At 41.6% G+C, this 20,268-nt stretch overlaps 1 protein-coding gene and 1 long non-coding RNA gene across 2 annotated transcripts in view; one reads left to right on the top strand and one right to left on the bottom strand.

Annotated features, from left to right (window-relative positions):
• LOC140455780 (uncharacterized) overlaps window positions 1-4,275 on the bottom strand; it is a 37,170-nt gene extending 32,895 nt beyond the window's left edge. The window contains exon 1 of the long non-coding RNA XR_011953037.1: window positions 4,161-4,275. This is a non-coding gene — a long non-coding RNA (uncharacterized lncRNA). The remainder of the gene's footprint in view (window positions 1-4,160) is intronic.
• The window catches only part of ppp2r5d (protein phosphatase 2, regulatory subunit B', delta), a 145,192-nt gene continuing 128,818 nt past the window's right edge, over window positions 3,895-20,268 (top strand). The window contains exons 1-2 of the mRNA XM_072550680.1: window positions 3,895-4,003; window positions 4,214-4,279. Of these exons, the coding sequence (XP_072406781.1) occupies window positions 3,977-4,003; window positions 4,214-4,279 (93 nt within the window). The 5' untranslated portion in view covers window positions 3,895-3,976. The remainder of the gene's footprint in view (window positions 4,004-4,213; window positions 4,280-20,268) is intronic.

Raw genomic sequence — 20,268 nt, 5'->3', positions numbered from 1 at the left:
AACCTGCTCAATGACGCCCAGTTTGGGTTCCAGCAGGGCCACTCAGCTCTTGACCTCAGTACTGTCTTGGTTCAAGCATGGAAAAAAGAGCTGATGTGAGAGTGACAGCCCTTGACATCAAGGCTGCATTTGACCAAGTGTAGTTTCAATGAAGCCTAGCACAATTAGAGTCAATGGGAATCAAAGGTAAAACTCTCTGCTAGTTGGAATCTTAGGAAGATGGTTATGGTTGTCAGAGTTCAGTTATCTCAGCTCCAGGACATCTCTGCAGAGTTCTTCAGGGGAGTGAAGAACCATTCTCAGTTGTTTCATGACCTTCCCTCCATCAAGATTAGAAGTAGGGATGTTTGCTGATGATTGCACAATGTTCAGCACCATTTGCAACTCCTCGGGTACAAAAGCAGTTGTGACAAAGCTAGTCCCTTTTTCCTAAAAGCTATTCCTTCTCTCAAGGATACTGTGTCCTTGATTTTGTTTTCAAAAGGGTTGTAAACATGCCGGGCTCTGATCAGATTGGTTTGGTACAGAGATTAAAGGGTGTTGAGAGGCCTTTTTGTTTATATGTAAATAGATGAGACTTCAGGCCAAAGTGGTCATGTTTTAGAAGTGACCTGTATAATGGAGGGGGAGTGGTCAGTTCTCTAGCTGAGCAGATCAGTCCAGAATTGGCTGGGAGTTCAACAGTGAGCTGTGTGGAAACTCACTCTCACTCTTCTTCTGCCCTAATAACTTCAACCTGTAAGCATCTGTTCCATTTATACTGGTTTTTAAAGGGGTTTGCTCATTGGGACTGTTGTATATATTCAGAACAGCATAATGAAGTCTAGTTTGGATAGACTGAGTTCTGTAGGCGTTCTTTATTCTGTTCTTTGTGTTTCATTGTGCAATTTTGTGAATATATTTGTTTGTTTTAAAATCTAGTAGTCAACCCAGCTCGCTTACTTTGGGTAATTTTCACTGTACACTTAGGCAAACAAATAGCCAAGTTATGATCTGAGTTGCCTGCTCAAGAATGTTTTGAGTTGTCTGGCCTAGTCCAAAATACTGTCCATGTTCAAATACAACAAAACCTAGACAATGTCCAGACTTGGGCTGACAAATGGCCAGTAACATTCACGCCGTGCAAAAGTCAAGCAATGACCATCTCCAATTAGATGACCAGCAAACCACCTTGAGATTCAATGGTGTTATCATCACTGAATTTACCACTAACAATATCCTGGTGGTTACCATTGACCAAAAACTCAACTGGTGTAGCCATATAAATACATTGGCTACAAGAGTCCCAGGTGAGGTCCCGAAGAGTGGAGGTTGGCTAACGTGGTGCCACTGTTTAAGAAAGGTAGTAAGGACAAGCCAAAAAACTATAGATCAGTGAGCCTGACATCGGTGGTGGGCAAGTTGTTGGAGAGAATCCTGAGGGACAGGATGTACATGTATTTGGAAAGGCAAGGACTGATTAGGGATAGTCAACATAGTTTTGTGCTTGGGAAATCATGTCTCACAAACTTGAGGTTTTTGAAAAAGTAACAAAGATGATTGATGAGGGCAGAATGGTGGACGTGATCTATATATGGACTTCAGTAAGGCATTCGACAAGGTTCCCCATGGGAGACTGATTAGCAAGGTTAGGTCTCATGGAATATAGGGAGAACTAGCCATTTGGATACAGAACTGGCTCAAAGGTAGAAGACAGAGGGTGGTGGTGGAGGGTTGTCTTCCAGACTGGAGGCCTGTGACCAGTGGAGTGCAACAAGGATCGGTGCTGGGTCCTCTACTTTTCATCATTTATATAAATGATTTGGATGTGAGCATAACAGGTATAGTTAGTAAGTTTGCAAATGACACCAAAATTGGAGGTGTAGTGGACAGCAAAGAAGGTTATCTCAGATAAGAACGGAATATTGATCAGATGGGCCAATGGGCTGTGAAGTGGCAGATGGAGTTTAATTTAGATAAATGTGAGGTGCTCCATTTTGGGAAAGCAAATCTTAGCAGGGCTTATACATCTAATGGTAAGGTCCTCGGGAGTGTTGCTCTACAAAGAGACCTTGGCGTGCAGGTCATAGCTGCTTGAAAGTGGGGTTGCAGGTAGATAGGATAGTGAAGAAGGCATTTGGTATACTTTCCTTTATTGGTCAGAGTATTCAGTACAGGAGTTGGGAAGTCATGTTGCAGCTGTACAGGACATTGGATAGGCCACTGTTGGAATATTGCATGCAATTCCCGTCTCCTCCCTATCGGAAATATGTTGTGAAACCTGAAAGGATTCAGAAAAGATTTACATGGATGTTGCCAGCGTTGGGGGATTTGAGCTGTAGGGAGAGGTTGAATAGATTAAATTAGATTAGATTAGATTACTTGCAGTGTGGAAACAGGCCCTTCAGCCCAACAAGTCCACACCAACCCTCCGAAGAGTAACCCACCCAGACCCATTCCCCTATATTCACCCCTGACTAATGCACCTCACACTATGGGCAATTTACCATGGCCGATAGCCTAGGGTTGTTTTCCCTGGAGCGTCAGAGGCTGAGGGGTGACCTTATAGAGGTTTACAAAATCATGAGGGGTATGGATAGGATAAATAGACAAAGTCTTTTCCCTGTGGTGAGGGAGTCCAGAACTAGATGGCATAGGTTTGGGGTGAGAGGGGAAAGATATAAAAGAGACCTAAGGGGCAAGTTTTTCATGCAGAGGGTGGTATGTGTATGGAATGTGCTGCCAGAGGAAGTAGTGGAGGCTGGTACAATTGCAACATTTGAGGCATTTGGATGGGTCTATGAATAGGAAGGGTTTGGAGGGATATGGGCCAGGTGCTGGCAGGTGGGACCAGATTGGGCTGGGATATCTGGTCGGCATGGACGAGTTGGACCAAAGGTATGTTTCCGTGCTGTACATACTCTGACTCTATGGCTCTAAGAGCAAAGTCAGAGGCTAGGAACCCATCTCCTGTCTCCCAAAGGCTGTCTACCATTACAAGGCTCAAGTCAGGAGTGTCATGTAGTATTCCCCACCTTCCTTGATGATTGCAGATTGGACAACAATCAAGAAGCTTGACACCAATGAGCACAACGCCGACCACTTGATTGGCACCGCATCCACAAATATCCACTCAGTAGCAGCAGTATGTACTATCTATAACATGCACTGCAAAAATTCTTCATGGCACCTTGGAGAGGTCCTTCCAAACCCATGACCACATCCATCTAGGAGGAAGATGGTTGGGAACAACACCACATGCAAATTCCCCTCCAAGCCACTATCACTGTTCCTTCACTGTAGCTGGGTCAAAATCCTAAAAATCCTTCCCTAATAGCGTTGTGGGTCTACCTTAAGCACATGAACTGCAAAGGTTCCAACAAGGGATGGGCAATAAATGCAGGCCCAAGCAGTAACAGAATAACACAAAACTCTTCCAGCCTCCTCATCCAAGTAGGTTGAAAATATCTGTGACCCTAGTACTGATCTTTGTGACATTCCTCTTTTCACTGGCTGCAAACTAGAAAATGCCCACGATCTGCTCCTTTTTGCATTGTTAAGGTATTACAGTAAAGGCTCTTGCAGTGAGCAGCACTGACGGTCCTTCCTCTCTGATTGTTCCTTCACCATTGGGAGGTGGCTTCTTGGCCAATGGAAAAGCCGGGAGTGCTGCGAATCTGACCGGGTTTGGAAGCGGCACTTGCCCAATAGAGGGAGCGGGATAATTGGGAACGCCACCCAATCAGAACCTGAATGACCCGGCCTCAACCAATAGAAAACACGGGTAAGCCCGTCCAGTAAACCGAAAGGAAACGGGTATCCTGAGCCATGGCGCTTGAGGAAGGATATTCACAGCCAATGAGCGAACGGCTCGCGCCGGGCCAGACCAATCGGCGCGCGTGTAGGTGTGCGCAGGCGCGGCTTGCAGTCCCGGCAGCTCGAGCGGCCGAGGGGAGAAAGCGGGCGGAGCGCGAGCGCGCGGAGAGACCAACGGAAAATGCCGAATAAAAGCAAGAAAGACAAGGTATTAAAAGATGCAGCTTGACCTCGGCATATCGGGGAAGGAAGCTTCTCACTGGCTGTTTATATTAACTGTTTGAGATACAGAGGAATCTCTTTGCTGGGGTTTAGACTCTCAATCGGCGGCGCCTCTTGTTTTTTTTTCTTTATTTATTCCTTACCTTTCGGTGGGTTTGTGTGACGGTAATTTTTTTCTATATCCTTCCCCTTGCAGGAGCCCAACAAACCCAGCAAGAGCACCAAGAGCGGCGGCAAAGATGGTGCCGAGAACACGGAAGAGGTAATGAAAATGAAGGCCGGCTGCTGCGGATAGCTTGGGCCTCTCGGGTCCCCGCCGCCTCCCGCCCGGGCCGGCCCAGCCCAGCCCACGGCTCCTTGTCAAAGAGCTGCCGGTGGAGAACAAGATGGGGTTTGTTGGAGGGGGAGGATGACGACCAGGGGGGCGTGGGGATAGGAACCCTGAGGATGAATGGTGCCGCCCCCTACCGGGGAAAGCAGCCTTTTCCCCACTCTTCAAAATGTTCAGTCAATGGGGGAGGGGAACGTGACAGCAGTATCAGGTTTTAATCCTAGGGACGAGGTCAGCTCCTCTTCAGAAGTAAAACATAAAATTTTAATTCACCCCAAGCATTGTCGGCGATGTTTGCTGGCCTGCAGTCATTTTGCAGTATGAGGTGTTGGCAGAGCGTTAATGTTTGTTTTAGCTTTTAGGTGCTAACGAAATTGGGTGCAAATACTTGCAACGGGTAATCTACATTCATCCTTGTGTAGGTTTTTGTAAAATTGATAATTTGGAGGAAATTACGCTGAAATATAGGCAACAGTACTGTGGTAATTGCATTTGCTGTGGAATTGTCTTGTGCTGTTATTGTCTGCCTTAATGTATCCTGCCAGCTTTCTGCACCAGCAACTGAGCTAGTTCCATTCTGTGCCTGTTATACCTTTTTGGCCTTTCTGTCTTCGAGTCGGTCTCATTCCTTGCTGAAAATTACATCATCTCACTCTTGGGTAGTGAATTTCTGATCCTACTATACGATCTTAGAAATTTGGAGTAAGCCATTCAACCCATGAGCTTGCTCTGTTAAGTAACTTTAGGGTCATTCTGATTGTAACCTCAAATCTGCATTCCCACCTCTCTGATTAAACTCAGTTTTTAGAAAGGGTTTCTTAATGCTGCACTTGGTTCTTTTATTCGGCATGTTTAATCCATGCCTTCTAGTCTTAACTGTTCCACCAGTTAAAACAGTTGACTCTTTGCAGTGCTCCTTATTTTAGAATGTTTCTATTGGAACACCTCTCTGCCTTCTCTAAAGATTGCAGCCCTAAATTTTTCAGTCTGTCCATGTCACTGAAATCTGTCCCCAGAATTATTCTTATCAGTCGTTTTACAAATGATGGTTAAAGCATGATGCCTGCATTGGACTCAGTACTTGAGTTCAGACTGGGCCTCGTTTTTTTTTAAACAAACCTTTTTTTTTAATCAGAGGGTGTGTTGCTGGCAAGGAAACCACAGCCAAAGGTCAGGTTAGTAGTTATTGCTAATTTATAAAATCATGCAATGCAGAAGAGGCACTTCAGCCCATTGTGTCTATACTGCACTTGAGGTGGTGATAAGCTGCCTTTCTAGTTGTTGTATTGCATATGATGGAGATGACCCTTGATGCTTTGAGAGATGGTCTTCAGTTTTTGCCTCGGTGTCAGTGAAAGAATGGCAAACGCAAACACGTTGCTGGAGAAACTCAGAAGGTCTGGCAGCATTTATTAAGAGAAAGCAGACTTAATGTTTCAGGTTCTGTGACCCTTCATTTTAACTACTTGAGTCTCTTATGACTTCATCAGAATTGTATGGGGAATGCATCTTGTAGGTGGTATGCCTGTTGTGCAGGAAGTTAATGTTGGAAGGTGCTGAGAGGAGTACCTATCAAGCAAGCTGCCTTGGACTTGGTAGTATTGCACTTTGTATTGCTGGCTGTGCATTCACCCAGGCAAATGGAGAATATTGATCCAGATCCTGACCTGTAGCTTGTCGATGTTGGACAGGATTTTGCAAGTTGTTATGCATTGCAGGATTTCTAGCCTTTGACCTCCTGTCGTGTTAATGTTTCTGGTTGAGTTAGATTTATGGACTGTAATAATGGATATTAATAGTTGGAGATTTTGATAATGCAGTTGAATGATAAATTTTGTCTTGATAGCCATTGCCTGCTACTTCATGCAAACATTGCCCTCAACTTAACAACCCAAGCCTTGCTTATGCTGTCAAGGACTGGCTCAGCAACTGAGGAATTGCTTGCTTCTGTATGTTAAGATCTATAAAGCGCAGGATTAGTAATATCTTGATCTGGCATGACTTGTGCAGAGAAACTTCTAGCCCGTGTTCCTATTCCACATATCCCAGGGATCAGCTGAATGGGACAGTTCTTGAAACAGAAGATCGAGCCTTGGGGGTTTTTTGTGATTTTTAAAACTGTAAATTAAACCTAGGCAATGCCCTGGGAGTATTATCGCTGAACTATTAATCTAGAAAAAGTGAGGCCTGCAGATGCTGGAGATTAAGGGCTGTTGTCTGAAACATCGATTCTCCTGCTTCTCGGATGCTGCCTAACCTGCTGTGCTTTTCCACCACCACACTTGACTATTAATGTAGAAACTAAAGTAATGTTGTGGGGACCTAGGTTCAAATTCTGCCCCCCACCTTGGTTGATGGTGGAATTTGAATTTCACAAAAATCTGGAATTACGAATGTAAAGGTGACCATGAATTCATTGTTGATTGTCAGAAAACCCATCTGGTTCACTCCTGTCCTTTTGGGAAGAAAATCTGTCATCCTTACCATATCTGGCTTACATGTGACTCCAGAACCACAGCAATGTAGTTGATCTTACTGTCCTTTGGGGAACAAGGGTTGGACAATAAATGCTGACCCAGTCAGTGACGTCCTCATTCTGTGAATGAATGAGAAAAAACTTTGATTTGATCAGAACCAAATAAGAGTTAATCTGGCAATGTGTGTTCTACTTATGAATCTGGTTTCTTCATTGTCTTGTTTAGCAAAAACCCTAGTAAGCTGGTATAGGGGCATATGTATTTTGTTCTGGATTAGTGGTGCTGGAAGAGCACAGCAGTTCAGGCAGCATCCAAGTAGCTTCGAAATCGATGTTTCGGGCAAAAGCCCTTCATCAGGCTTTTGCCCGAAACGTAGATTTCGCTGCTCCTTGGATGCTGCCTGAACTGCTGTGCTCTTCCAGCACCACTAATCGAGAATCTGGTTTCCAGCATCTAGATTAGTATATGGAGGATTGGGTTAGTGTAGGTTAGGTGGGCTTTGATCGGCGCAACATCGAGGGCCGAAGGGCCTGTACTGCGCTGTATTCTTCTTTGTTCTATCTGCAGTCATTGTTTTTACCCATATGTATTTTGTACCTGGTTTTTAATTATGTTGTGAGAGTCCACTGTAGTTGCGACTGGGATAGTCACAGAGAATCAAATGTCACTTAGCCTTGTTTGTTTTTGTCTGGGGAAAGTTTAACATAAGCCGATTTAATGCAGATACAGATGGGGAGGCCGCTTTAGCTCACCAACCAAAATAAAAAAATCTACAGCTGCCACCACCAGTTGAAATAATTGCTGATGTGGCACACTTTAAACTTTGTTGCAATAAATTTACCAAAAGAAGATTGAATTGTTTCAGTTTGATCAGATGATCTAAGAGCAGAGTTAGGCTCATAGTCTACGTCACCATTTAATAAGAATCAAGGCTGATCTGATCATCCTCCACTCTGCTTTCCTGCCTGTCACTATAACTCAACATGATTCATTGAGGGGAAAAAAAAATTGTCCGGCCTTGAATATACTTAAGGACCCAGCCTCGACAGTCCTCTGCAGCAAAGAACTCCACAGATTTGCTGCCCTTTGAGAAGAAATACTACTTCATCTGTCTTGAGAATGGTGTCACAATGATTTAGCAGTAAGAAATGGCCAGAGTCATGTGTGCATTTAAGACAAGAGAGGGGTTCTTGATTAGTAAGGCGATCAAAGGTTATAGGGAGAAGACAGGAGAATTGGGTTGAGAAGCATTTCAACCATGATTGGAGCAGACTCAATAGGCTAAATGGCCTAACGTTTGCTCTTCTACCTTGTGATCTTAAATGGATGGGTGACCCCACTTCTTGAGACTATGCCAACTGGTTGTACATTAGATTCTGCACCAAGCAAAAACATCAGCATCTAACTTGTCAAGTCCGCAAAGAATTTTGTTTCAGTGAGGAGACCTTTATTCTTCTAAACTCCAATGACTACAATTCAACCCCGTAAGTAAATACCTGCATCAACCTAGTAAACTTTCTGTAGGCTGCCTCCTTTAGATAAGGGGACCAAAACTGCTCATAATATTCCAGATCTGATCTGATTTTTACCTTGTATAGTTTTAGCAAGACCTCCCCAGTTTTGTTAATTTCAAAAGGAAATGAAGGTCAACATTGCATTTGCCTTTCCTATTACTTACTGAACTTTTTATGACTTATGCGCGAGGAGCGTATATCCCTCTGTTCTGTAGTTTTCTACGGTGCGGTGTTTCTCCATTTGAATGATATTCACTCCTTTATTCTTACAGTGCAAGTGCATTTCCTCACACTTCCCCACATTATATTCCAAATTTCAATTTTTTGCCCATTCAAGTAACCTGTCCATATCCCCCCAAGACACCTCGTGTCATCCTCACTACTTGCCTTCCTAATTATTGTCATCTGCCAACTTGAGAGAATGTTCATGCTTCAGACCACTCAAAACATTCTTGACCAGGCAACCCAGACCATATCTTTGCAATTTGTTTTGGTAAGTGTACAGTGAGAGTTACCCAGAGTAAGCTAGCTCAGTTGACTCTAGGTTTTAAAACAGAAGAAATGTATTTACAATATTACACAATGAATCAAAGAACAAACCAAAGAACCCCAACAGAACTCAGTCTATCCAAACCTGACTTAATTATGTTCTTTCGAATATATACAACAGTCCCAATAAGCAAACCCCCTTAAAACACAGTTTTAAACAGAAATGAAACAGATGCTTAAGATTGAAATTAGAAGGGCAGAAAGAGCCTGTTGACACACTGCTGAACTCCCAACGAGTTCTGAACTGCTCAGCTAGAGAGCTGACCAGTCCCCATTTGTTATCCAGATCATTTCTAAAACATGACCACTTTAGCCTGAAGTCTCATCTGTTTCCATAGAAACAAAAGGCCTCTCAAAATCCTTTTCATCTCTGTACTAAACCAGCCTGATCGGAGACTGGCCCGTTTATGACCCCTCTGAAAAAAATTAAGGACATAGTATCCTTGAAAATAGAGGTTTTAGGAAAAAAGGACCAGTTATGCAACAATATTGTAAGTAATTGCACGCCCAGCAGTGATTTCTGTGGTACTTGACTATTTACAGCTATCTTAAAAGTACCATTATCCAAACTGTCGTCTATTGGATAATCTTTATCCATGCTGATATACTACCATGCCATGGGCTCTTCTCTCATTACATAGACTTGCATGCATACGCTTACCCCTGGAACATGTGGATATCAAGGATACGAATGTCAGGCTCCGAGTTATTGACTATAGTTCTGTCTTCAACACCATAATTCCAAATAAACTGATATCTAAACTCCAAGACTTAGGTCTCAACCCCCATCTGCAACTGGATTCTCAGCTTCCTTAGCCGTAGACCACAGCCAGTCAGAATAAGCGCTATAATCTAAACACTCATGTCCTGCAAGACTACATACTCCATCTCCTACTATACTCCTCATACACTCATGACTGTGGACCATATGTGCTCCGACTGTATTTACAAGTTTGCTGACGACACTATCGTTGTAGGGCAGATCTTGAACTACAATGAGACTGAGTACATGAGGCAGATTGTTGTCTATACATCATGACACTCCACTCAATCTGTCCATCAATGTCAGCAAAACAAAGGAGCTAGTTGCTGACTTCAGGACGCTCATTCCTGTCTGCATCGATGGTGCAGAGCAGAAAGTTCCTAGGAGTGATGATCACAACCATCTGTCCTGGTCCACTCATCTGGTCCAGAAGGCAAAACACTCTCCTTCCTCAGGCTAAGGACAAAGGGTCAGTTAGACTCTAAACGTCAACTGTTTTCTCTCCTTACAGATGTTGCCAGACCTGCTGAGATTTCTCCAGCATTTCTCTTATGGTTTCAGATTCCAACATCTGCAGTAATTTGCTTTTGTTAAGGAAATTCAGTATGTCCACAAGGACAGTGATGAATATTTTAGAGATGCAACATAGAAAGCATTCGATATGGCTGCATCACAGATGGTGTGGCAACTGTACTTCCCAAGGCCACAAGAAACTACAAGAGCCATGAACACAGCCCAGCACATCATGCAAACCAGCCTCCATCCATGGACTTCATCTTTGCTTCCTGTTAGCCCAGCAAAGCAACCGACATAACTGGAGACCTCCCCCACTCCGGCTTTCCTCTATTCCACCCTCTTTTGACAGGCAGAAAATATAAAAGTTTCTATACACGTGTGAATAGATTCAAGAACAACTTCCCCAATGTTAAACTTCTGAATAGACCTTTCAAATTTAAAGTTTGAATATTGATCTTGCTCTCTGTGCAAGTTCTCTGCAACTACAACATCATATTATTTGCTTCATCTGTTAGCCCTATGCACTTTGTATGATGCGAAAACAAAACTTTTCACTGAATTTCGGATTATCTGAACAAGATCACAAGGTCCCAATGTTTGGCTAATTGTTATCTGGCATTCGATTAACCAAATGAAATACTCCCTGCCCATGATGATCGAGGTTTCTCTGTATCTAGGTACATGTGACCTGAATAAATCAAATCAGTACCTTATTTCCTTAGCCTCAATCCTAAAGGGAACATATTCATTTATAGAAGCTCTTGCTGTCTGTTCACTGCCAGTTTACCCTCTAAAGCTCTTGTGAGTAGCCCCACTGTGCTTGTATTGCTCTTATTTGAGTTTGATGCAATTGGCAATAAATCCAACATAGAACTAGTAGTCCTGTGTTGAAGTTTCACCAGGTTAGCGCATCATTTTTTGTGTACTCTTGATGCTGCTATTGGCATGTTCTCCTGCACTCTTAATTGAAGAGTAAGGGAAATGCTGAGCCACACAGTTAATTTGTAGTGCTGATGGCTCTGTGTCTCATTTAGTAGAATGGTTACTACCACAGAACACAACTGAGGGTACTCAAAGTGTGAGGGTGCACTTTTTGTCTCCACATCACACCTTGGCAATTCCGCTATGGATTTTTCTGTGAAAGGTGACTGAGTTGGAGTGAAATTCTTTGCCTCTTTGATTCAGTAAAGTCTGGCTGGTAGATATGTCCTTGGTGCTTGGTCTGTAATGTTTCTACTAATCTGCTCTCTGTGATGGATCTTTAAGTCCCCCACTCACAATACACTTGTCCCTTTGCTTCTTCCAAGTGATTTTGATATTGACGTGCACAATTCCATAAAAGTTGGTGCAAGGAGTGTTGAGCTTTACTGTCATAGGCCTGAAATTTAAAAGTGGGGAAATGATGCTTCAAATGTGCACAGCCTTGGTCACTGCATCTAGAGTGCTGCATTTCGTTTTTGACATTAAATCTCCATGTGATACTGGATTTGGAGCAAGTACCAAACTGACTTAATGGTTTAAAGACTTCAAATATGGAGCTGATTGCATACTCTTGGTTTGAGTTGGGTTCAGAAGCTTAAGAGTGATTTAGGCCTTTACATTTAAAGAGATTAAACATGATAAACACAGAACAATTTTTTTTTACTCTGGTGTGGGTATCCAGAACAAAGACTCACAGATTTAAACTTAAAGCTAAGCCATTTTGGAGGGAAATATGGTTTCAAACACAGCATTGTAACTCTTTCCTCAAAGGTTGTGGATAGAATAATAGTCTACAGCACAGTAAAAGGCCACTGAGTCTGCTGGTCAAAAACAGCCACCAAACTATTCTAATTCTGTTTTCTAGCTCATGGCCCATACTCTTGCATGGATTGGTGTTGCAAGTGCACGTCAAAATACTACTTGTGTGTTACTTGGTTTTCTATTTTTATGACCCTCCCAGGCACTGATTTCCAAATTCCCACCATCCTCTGGGTAAAACTATTTTTCCTTCCTTTCCCTTGAGACCTGCTGGCTCCCTTACTTTAAATCAATGTCCCCTGGCTACTGATTTCCTCTTGCAAGGACAAAAGCTTCTATCTGTCTATCCTATCTAAGTCCTCAAATTTTATACATCTGTCCCCACTCCAGTCTCTTGTGCTCCAAGGAAAACAAACCTATCTGTTCAATCTCTCTGGGTCTGGATTATGGGGTCATTTGGAATTTTAAGACTATAATCAGTAGATTTTTGGAGACATTTGTTATTGAGGCACGTAGAAAAGAAGTCTCCCATTTAACTACAGATTAGCCATGATCTGAGTAAATAGTGGAATATATTGGAGGAGCTAAATTCTTCACCTAGTGCCTACATCAAGTAATTGCAAGTATGTATACAACTTGCACTCTTTTAAGATCTTTGGATAGAAGCAAAAACACATTTACTGAGAAAAACTGCGGTCTGACAGCACCTGTGGAGAGAAAGCAGAATTAATGTTTCTGGTCCGGTGACCCTTCTTCAGAACTAATATTGTTAGGTTTTTTTTCCCCGAGGTTTCACATACGAGATGCAATTCGCGCATACCAACTTCTGTAAACAGTTTGAAATTTATTAAAATTTGTACAAGACAGGTGATCCCCTTTGACCCTCTTCACAGGCGTGTGAAGTCAGGTCAAAGTGAGGCCCTGAACAAAGAAAACACATCCCCTTTATGCAGGTTAGTTGGTTATACTCACAGATACTCTGGCCACTCCCCACAGTCACATGCCACTCAAGACAACCCCCAGCCACATGTTACCTCTGGTACAATGGTAGGATGAGATCATCCTCCTGAGATGATGCAAATGCCCTAATCCTGGGGAATTGTTATGCAGACGAATTCCTGACTTGGTGATTCGCCAAGGCAATGTAGGTGTGATATACCTAATTTCAGGTGATGACTAGAACGCATTTCTGAATGGAAGGCACTGACTGGTAGTTTAGTTTGATAATAGTAGGAGGAGTAGTTGCAAACGACTGTGGGAGTCATCTGTATTCTCGCATGAATGTTGTCCCCGCCCAAAGACAGTGCAGTTTTTAACCCTTTAATATTACATTAATGTCCAGAGAGAGAGTACAATTTGATCTTTTTAACATTATAATCAGCGTCACTGGACCTGAAACACTAACTCTGCTTTCTCTATACAGAAGTTGCCCAGATCTGAGTTTTTCCAGCAGTTTGTTTTTGTTTGATTTCCAGCATCTGCAGTTCTTTTATTTTTCCCCCTCTCTGAATAGTTATTTGGGGTTAAGTTGTAAGATTCTGTGGTTAATGTGAAATATGCTGCAGCATTTTAGAAACAGTTTTAGGATTAATTTTTTTTTAACCACTATTACATAATTGGGGTTTGGTGGTTTACATCTGTTTGACTCTACTGCTTTGACATTGAAGTAGTAATTCTATTTAAAGCAAAATATGCTTCTGTTCTGTTTTAACTGATATGATAAAATGCATTGATTAAAAGAAATTTTAATTTGTACTCTTAATTCACCTTGTTAACTCCAATTTACCCAATCTACTTCAATGGAAATAACTTTTTCAGGATGTGAGGGAGGTAAAGGGTTCTCTGTATTGGGAGCACGTTTAATTTTATTATTTTGTTTTCTATCATGGTTTGTGCTATGACAACATTCATCAATAAATGCAGATTATGCAAACAAGAATACCTACATTTTAAGCAAAATCCCACTGAGTAGTTCTGCTTTATGGCAGCAAAATCTGCTTGTTATGCTTTTGTTTTCCAGTTCAAGGATTCCGGTTTGATCAGATCACAGTCAATGTATTTTCATGTCAGTCCCATCATAGATTTTGATCTATTTTACAAAAAAAACATGGAAGCCTTTTTTTCCTGACTGCTTGTGAGAATACCAGAATGGTGAGCTGAAAAATTCACATCTGTTTGGGTGTACCCAATTTGCTCTTGATAAGGGGACAGAGAAACTAGAACTAACCATAGACATTGGCCCATTGGCCTATAATATCTTTGAAAATCTTTATGATGCATTAATAATTACCTATCCTTTGCTTATGGCCTGTTTTCCTCTCTTTCAAATATTTGAAAATTAGTCGGTGAAATTGGCCTACAGTAAGCAGTGCAGGAACTTGCTGTTGTTGGCCTGTGGTCAGCATTAGAGTGAGGCACTCTTGGGGAGATGGAGGGTGGAGAATATACCCAACATTGCCCTCTTCCTGATCATCTTTGTGTGCTGCTGAATCAAGCTGTGCATAGACCCTCATACATAAACAATGTGTTAACTACTGATGTTCTAGTTGTCCCTGGTGTTGCGAGGGATGAGTCTGGCCCAATTTACTGGATTTGCTCTAAGTCACTGGACCACATTGTTCCAATTGTCCTTTGTGGAAACCTTTGCAAAGGAAAATGCATTTGATCACAAATCCATTAGGCAATGATCAGTGCATCATGTTCTCCAGACCCTGCAGGGAAAGGGGAGAATAAATCCCATTGGTTGCTCCCTACACAGTTTGTTATTTGACAGAATGCCTTGTTGCCAGAATTTTTCAACAAACACCAAGATGTGACTTGGCTGGTAGTGAGAAGGGCAGTACCCATCAGGTCTGTCACACCTGGTCTTCCTGCGTCCTGCACACTGGTTGCATTGGTAAAGAGACTGTCACACATCTCCTGGAATGTTCTTCTGCAAAGAATGTTGGGGAAGAAATGCAGTAGTTTTTGCTGAGGTTCGTTCTGAACAACTGTGATGCAGCATTCTGCTCTATGGGCTGTTCTCTGGGATGCACACAGTCAAAGGTCCTGGAGGAGTATCAGCTTGGTCAAAGATGTCCTTTAGTCTCCCTAAAACTTGCTGGTCTTCCAATACAAAGAGTTAACTTCGACAGTGTTATAACTGGCATGTTCCAAGGTCCAAGAGTGTGTGCTGAGAGGCACATTAAAGCTTGTGTCAGTTGATGCCAAAGTATAATGGGGAAAAGCCACATTCTGAGGTCTTTCTGCCAAAATGTGACAAGGGTCTGTTAAGTTTTGAGATCCCTTCATATTCTTGATGGGAATGTAAATAGCTTCCTGTTGTTTAGAAAGTGCCTTTTTGTTTTAACTGGAGTGAAGCTCATGAAGTCAAAATTCTGCTATACATTCTGCAAAATTTGTACTGAACATTTTTTTTGTATTTAGTTGTAGATAATTAAAAAGTATAGTTTTGAAATTAAATAAAAGTCTCAGCAAACTGGCCTATGGCCAATGCTGTGCCATGCCATGGCTGTCTTGGCATAGTTGAAAAATACAAGTGACAGAATGGAAAGCCTATAAATTAATTGATTGGGATTGGAAGGGGAGGATTTAAGGTTAGGAATGTCAAGCCGAACGTTAGACCTGACAACTGCTTGTTAATCAAGAGTGGGTATGTCTTAATTGGTTGAAGCCTATTGCATCCTCAAGTTTTAACGTGTTTACCACTGACATGTATACCAACGTAACACACAGGTAACACAAATAAATGAACAATATACCTAAGTAATTCATTAAAAGCTGGTCAAGAATGGTAGTGCAGGTAGAATGTCAAAGTTGCACTATGTTGAGAGGTCAAGGGTACTATTGTGATTCAGGGCAGATATATCTGCAGGAAGTGTTTGAAGTTTGGGCAATTTTGGCTTGGAGTTTGAGCTGGAGGCTTAAGTGTAGACTCTTCAATGCATGGCGATAGTTACCCAGATTCTTTATATCAGGAGGCAGTCATTCCTCTTGAGTGGTCAAGGACAGGAGAATGTGACTGCAATTGGGAAGGTAAGAGAACCCAGAGAATAGGAGTGCAGGAGTGACAGCCTGTACAAGTATCCAACAGCTTTGGGATATTTGAGATAGATGACCACGATGCTCCCTACTACACACAATCAGGTGACTGATGCTGATCTCTCCAGTCCAGTTGAGTGTTGTCTGCCTGGTGCAAGAATTCAGAGCATCTGCTGTGGGCTGGAGAAGAATTTGTAGTGGAAGAGAGAGGATCCCGTTGTTGTGGTCTGCAGACACCAATGACAGAGCTGGGAAAGAGGTTAAGCATATCCAATATGATGAGCTGGCCACCAAATTTAAGCAGAACCTCAAAAGGAATATCTCTGGATTAATTCCTGAGCCAGGTGCAAATTGAAAAAGGAAAAACAACGTCAGCGAGATGAATCCTGAACTGAAAGACTGGTGTGGGTGAAGTGATAAAGTGATTTGAAGTGCATTATTCCACTCTACCCCCACCACCTTCTTCCCCCCATCCCCCCCCCCCCCCCCCCGAATGAATATAGTCCTAAACTGATCTAGTCTCTCTTCATAGCTCAGTCCTGCCATTCCCAGGAATCCATTTGGAAAATTTGTTGCATGCTCTCCATAGCCAGAACGTCATTCCTCAGATAAGGAGACCTAACCTGCACACAGTGCTCAGCTATGGTCTCAAAACTCTGTACAATTAAAGCAAGACATCCCTGCTCCTCTACTCAAATATTCTCACTATGAAGGCCAGCATACTATTTGCTGTCTTAAACACCACTTTGACCATCTGCATGCTTACTATCAGTGACTAGTATACGAGGACACCCAGGTCTCATTGCACCTCCCCTTTTCCTAATCTATCACCATTCAGATAATCTGCTTTCCTGTTGTTGCTATTAGCAGATAACCTCCTGTTATCCACATTATATTTCATCTGCCATGCATTTGTCCAGTCACATCACACAGATGCATCTCTTCATTCTCTTCACAGCTCATCCTGTCACCCAACTTAGTGTCATTTGCAAACTGGGAGATATTACACCTCTAAGTCATTAATATAAAGTGTGAATAGCTGGGATCAAGCACTGTTTCCTGTATTATCCACTGGTCACTGGCTGATGGTCAGAAACAACAGCTTATTCCAATCTGTTTATCTGCCAGCTAATTCAGTCAATGTCAGCATACTATTCCTAATCTTGTGTTTTAATTTTGACATGCTAACCTTATAGATGGGACCTTTATTGAAGACCTTCTGAAAGTCCATGTTTACCACTGGTCCCTTTGATCCATTCTAATAGTTACATTCTCTCAAAATTCCACAATCGATTTGTCCAGCGGGATTTCTTTTTCATTAATCCATGCTGACTCTGTCCAATGCTGTCACTGTTTTCAAAGTGGTCAGATGTTTAATCTTGTGTACTGTTTGTATTGTGAGGGGAATTGAATACAAGAATGGATAACTTGTGTTTCAGTTATGTAAAGCATTGTTGAGATTTCTATATGGAATACTGTGTATAGTACTGGTCACTACTTGCAGAAAGATGTTAATGTGCTGAAAGCAGTTCAGACAAGGTTTATCAGACTAATGACTAGAATGAGTGGATTATCTTGCGTGGAAAGGCTAAACAGGCAAAGCCTGTATCCTGTGAAATTTTAGAAGCGTTGGAGGTGACTTAATAAAACATATAGGAATCTGAGGGAACTTGACTAGGTGGATACGGAAAGGATCTTTCCTCTTGAGGGAGAATCTGGAACTAAGTTTTAAAATAAGGGGTCGCCCATTTAAGACAGACGAGAAGGCTTTTTTTTTTTTTAGGGTTGCGAGTCTCTGGAATTCCCTTCCTCCAAAATGCACTGGATTCAGAATCATTTAATATTTTTTAAGGCAGAGGTAGGTTCTTGTCTCATTGTCTTGGAGAAGATTATTGGGGATACGAAGGCAAGGAGAGTTGAGGTTTGTTATGGACCAGGCCAGCTCCCCTCAAAATATTTTAAGAAGGTAGCCTGGACCCAACTTATTCTTTTTTTTAAATAAAGTAGGTGTGAAGTGGGGTTCCAGATGTGATGCAACTGATCAAATCACTCCACTTTAAGCAAAGCAGAATCAATTTTGTCCCATTTCCATATCCATCAAAGTAAACACTTGGAGCCATATTGTGTGTCTATCATCTTCATCTTTACTCAAAGCTCTGGAGAGAGAGCAATGGCCCTTGCACACAAAACATGAGTTCTCAGTCTTCTCTCGAACAGCAAATTCTTAAGGAATTATGTAGTCACTTACAGGGAGCAGCATCCAAATAAGGCAACATCTAAATTGACTGAGTGACCGTTACAAGCAGCAAGCATGAACAGTTAAGATTAAGCCATCTGGCATTGCACAATAGATATTCTTCACCTTATTAACGCATTACACAACAGATGTTCTTCACCTCTGTAAACCACTACCCTTGCCTCCAGCGCCTCATTGTTTACTTCAAGTTCTTATTTGGTCAAAGTCATGCGAGCTGAGCCTTTATCATGCGACCCTAAAATTAACTCTTTTCCTACTTGCTCATACCTTATACACATTCTCAATTTAAACACTATAATTGAAATATGAACAAAATAAAGCAGAATTTAGGATAACTTAACAATTGGAAAATGACTCCATACAGTAACTGAACTAATTAACTGTTTCAACACAGTAACATCCATAAACACACCTCTTGGCAAAAAAGGTAAATTCAAACAGATCCTTACAAGCAGGAGGGAACTGCATCCAGAGAGATTTCCGAGAAAGTCAGTTAGGAATAATTACAGAAGCTTGCAACTGTTCTGGACTCCAGCACCTTGTGATTACTACAGCTAAAGAAAACTAGAAAACTAGAGCGGGGAGAACTGGCCACTCCCCTTCATATTGATAAACTGTTAAAACAAAAATAGCTCCATATATTCTTTGCCACTTTTGTCTTTTCAATCTTTTTTTAAAAAAAATCTCAGGACAAAGTATTTTTTTTAAAGTGACAGCATTATCACAGATTAAAATTGGAAGTCGTGATCTCGTTGAATGGCTGGACAGGTTCAAAAGATCAAGTGGCCAGCTTTTGCTTATTGTTCATTTTTGTTTTTAATGTAGTGGCAGGTTATATAATAGAAAGAATAGACACAGTTCTGTACTACTGAACACCTGAATACAAATCATTGTGTAGTCTGCTTGGTACTAAGGTTCCGGATTCCTGCTCAAAGCTGAAACTTTATGGAGGATCCAATTGTCGTGGTTCACATGGATACCAACAACATTGTTAGAATTAAGCAAATGACACTTAAATGCATAATTACCTGAGCTGTGAGCAAATTGGAGTCGCGTAAATCAGATTAGATTTGAATTCGTGCTCCAAGTTTGGTACCGAAGTGAAGGGTTTCGATTCCTGGAGCACTGGCCCCAGCACTGAAAAAGTAGGAGTTGTGCTGTTAAGGTTCTGTTTAGCTCTATAACTTAGGCAGTAATGAGAGCTTTGAACTAAATAAGAACAGAGAAATTAAGATGTGCAGCATTTGTGGAGAGTATAAAAAAAGTTAATTGAGCCTGATTTGACTTATTTAGCACTAAGTTGTAGTGATTGGGAGGGGAAGTGTATAGAGAGACAGTGTTAAACTGAATGTAGTGAGTAGAAGGGCATGATCACCTTGCTAAGATTGTGCTGTAGCACCCCCCAATAGTCAGAGGGAAATTGAGTAAATGCGTAGAGACATCTCTGATATATGTAAGAATAATAGGTTTATGCTAGTAGGGAATTTTAATTTCCAAACATCGACTGGGACTGCTGACATGTTAAAGGTTTGGATGATGAGGAATTTGCTAAATGCGTTGAAAGAAAATTTTCTTCATCAACGTGTGAATGTTCTTACTTGAAAAGGAGAAAAACGTTACCTTCTCTTGAGAAATAAGGTGTGGTAATTGAAGTATTTGTATAAGAACACTTTTGGGACTAGTGAACATAACTATTTTAAAACTAAGACTTATGGAAGGCTTATCCTTTTCCATAAAATTCCAAGCTCTTAATTGGAGTAAGGCAAATTTTAATAGCATGAGACAAAAACTTTCAAAAGTTGATTGGAGTAGTCTGTTCATAAGTATAGGAATGACTAATAAAGGCTTTCAAAAGTATGATAATGAGTGCAGAAGGATTATGTTCCTGTTAGAGTAAAACATAAGGGTGGTGAGATGAGAGAGCAATGGATGAATAAATATAGAAGTTCTAGCCAAGAATAGGAGAATTGTATAATAGTCAACTAGGATCAAATGAATCTCTTGAAGAGTATAAAGAGTGCAGAGAAATTGTTGAGGGGGAAATCTGGAAGGCAAAGCGGGGA

Source organism: Chiloscyllium punctatum, chromosome 3 (genome assembly GCF_047496795.1).
Source record: "Chiloscyllium punctatum isolate Juve2018m chromosome 3, sChiPun1.3, whole genome shotgun sequence".
Classification (NCBI taxonomy): Eukaryota; Metazoa; Chordata; class Chondrichthyes; order Orectolobiformes; family Hemiscylliidae; genus Chiloscyllium; species Chiloscyllium punctatum.
This window is presented reverse-complemented; position numbering and strand designations above follow the sequence as displayed.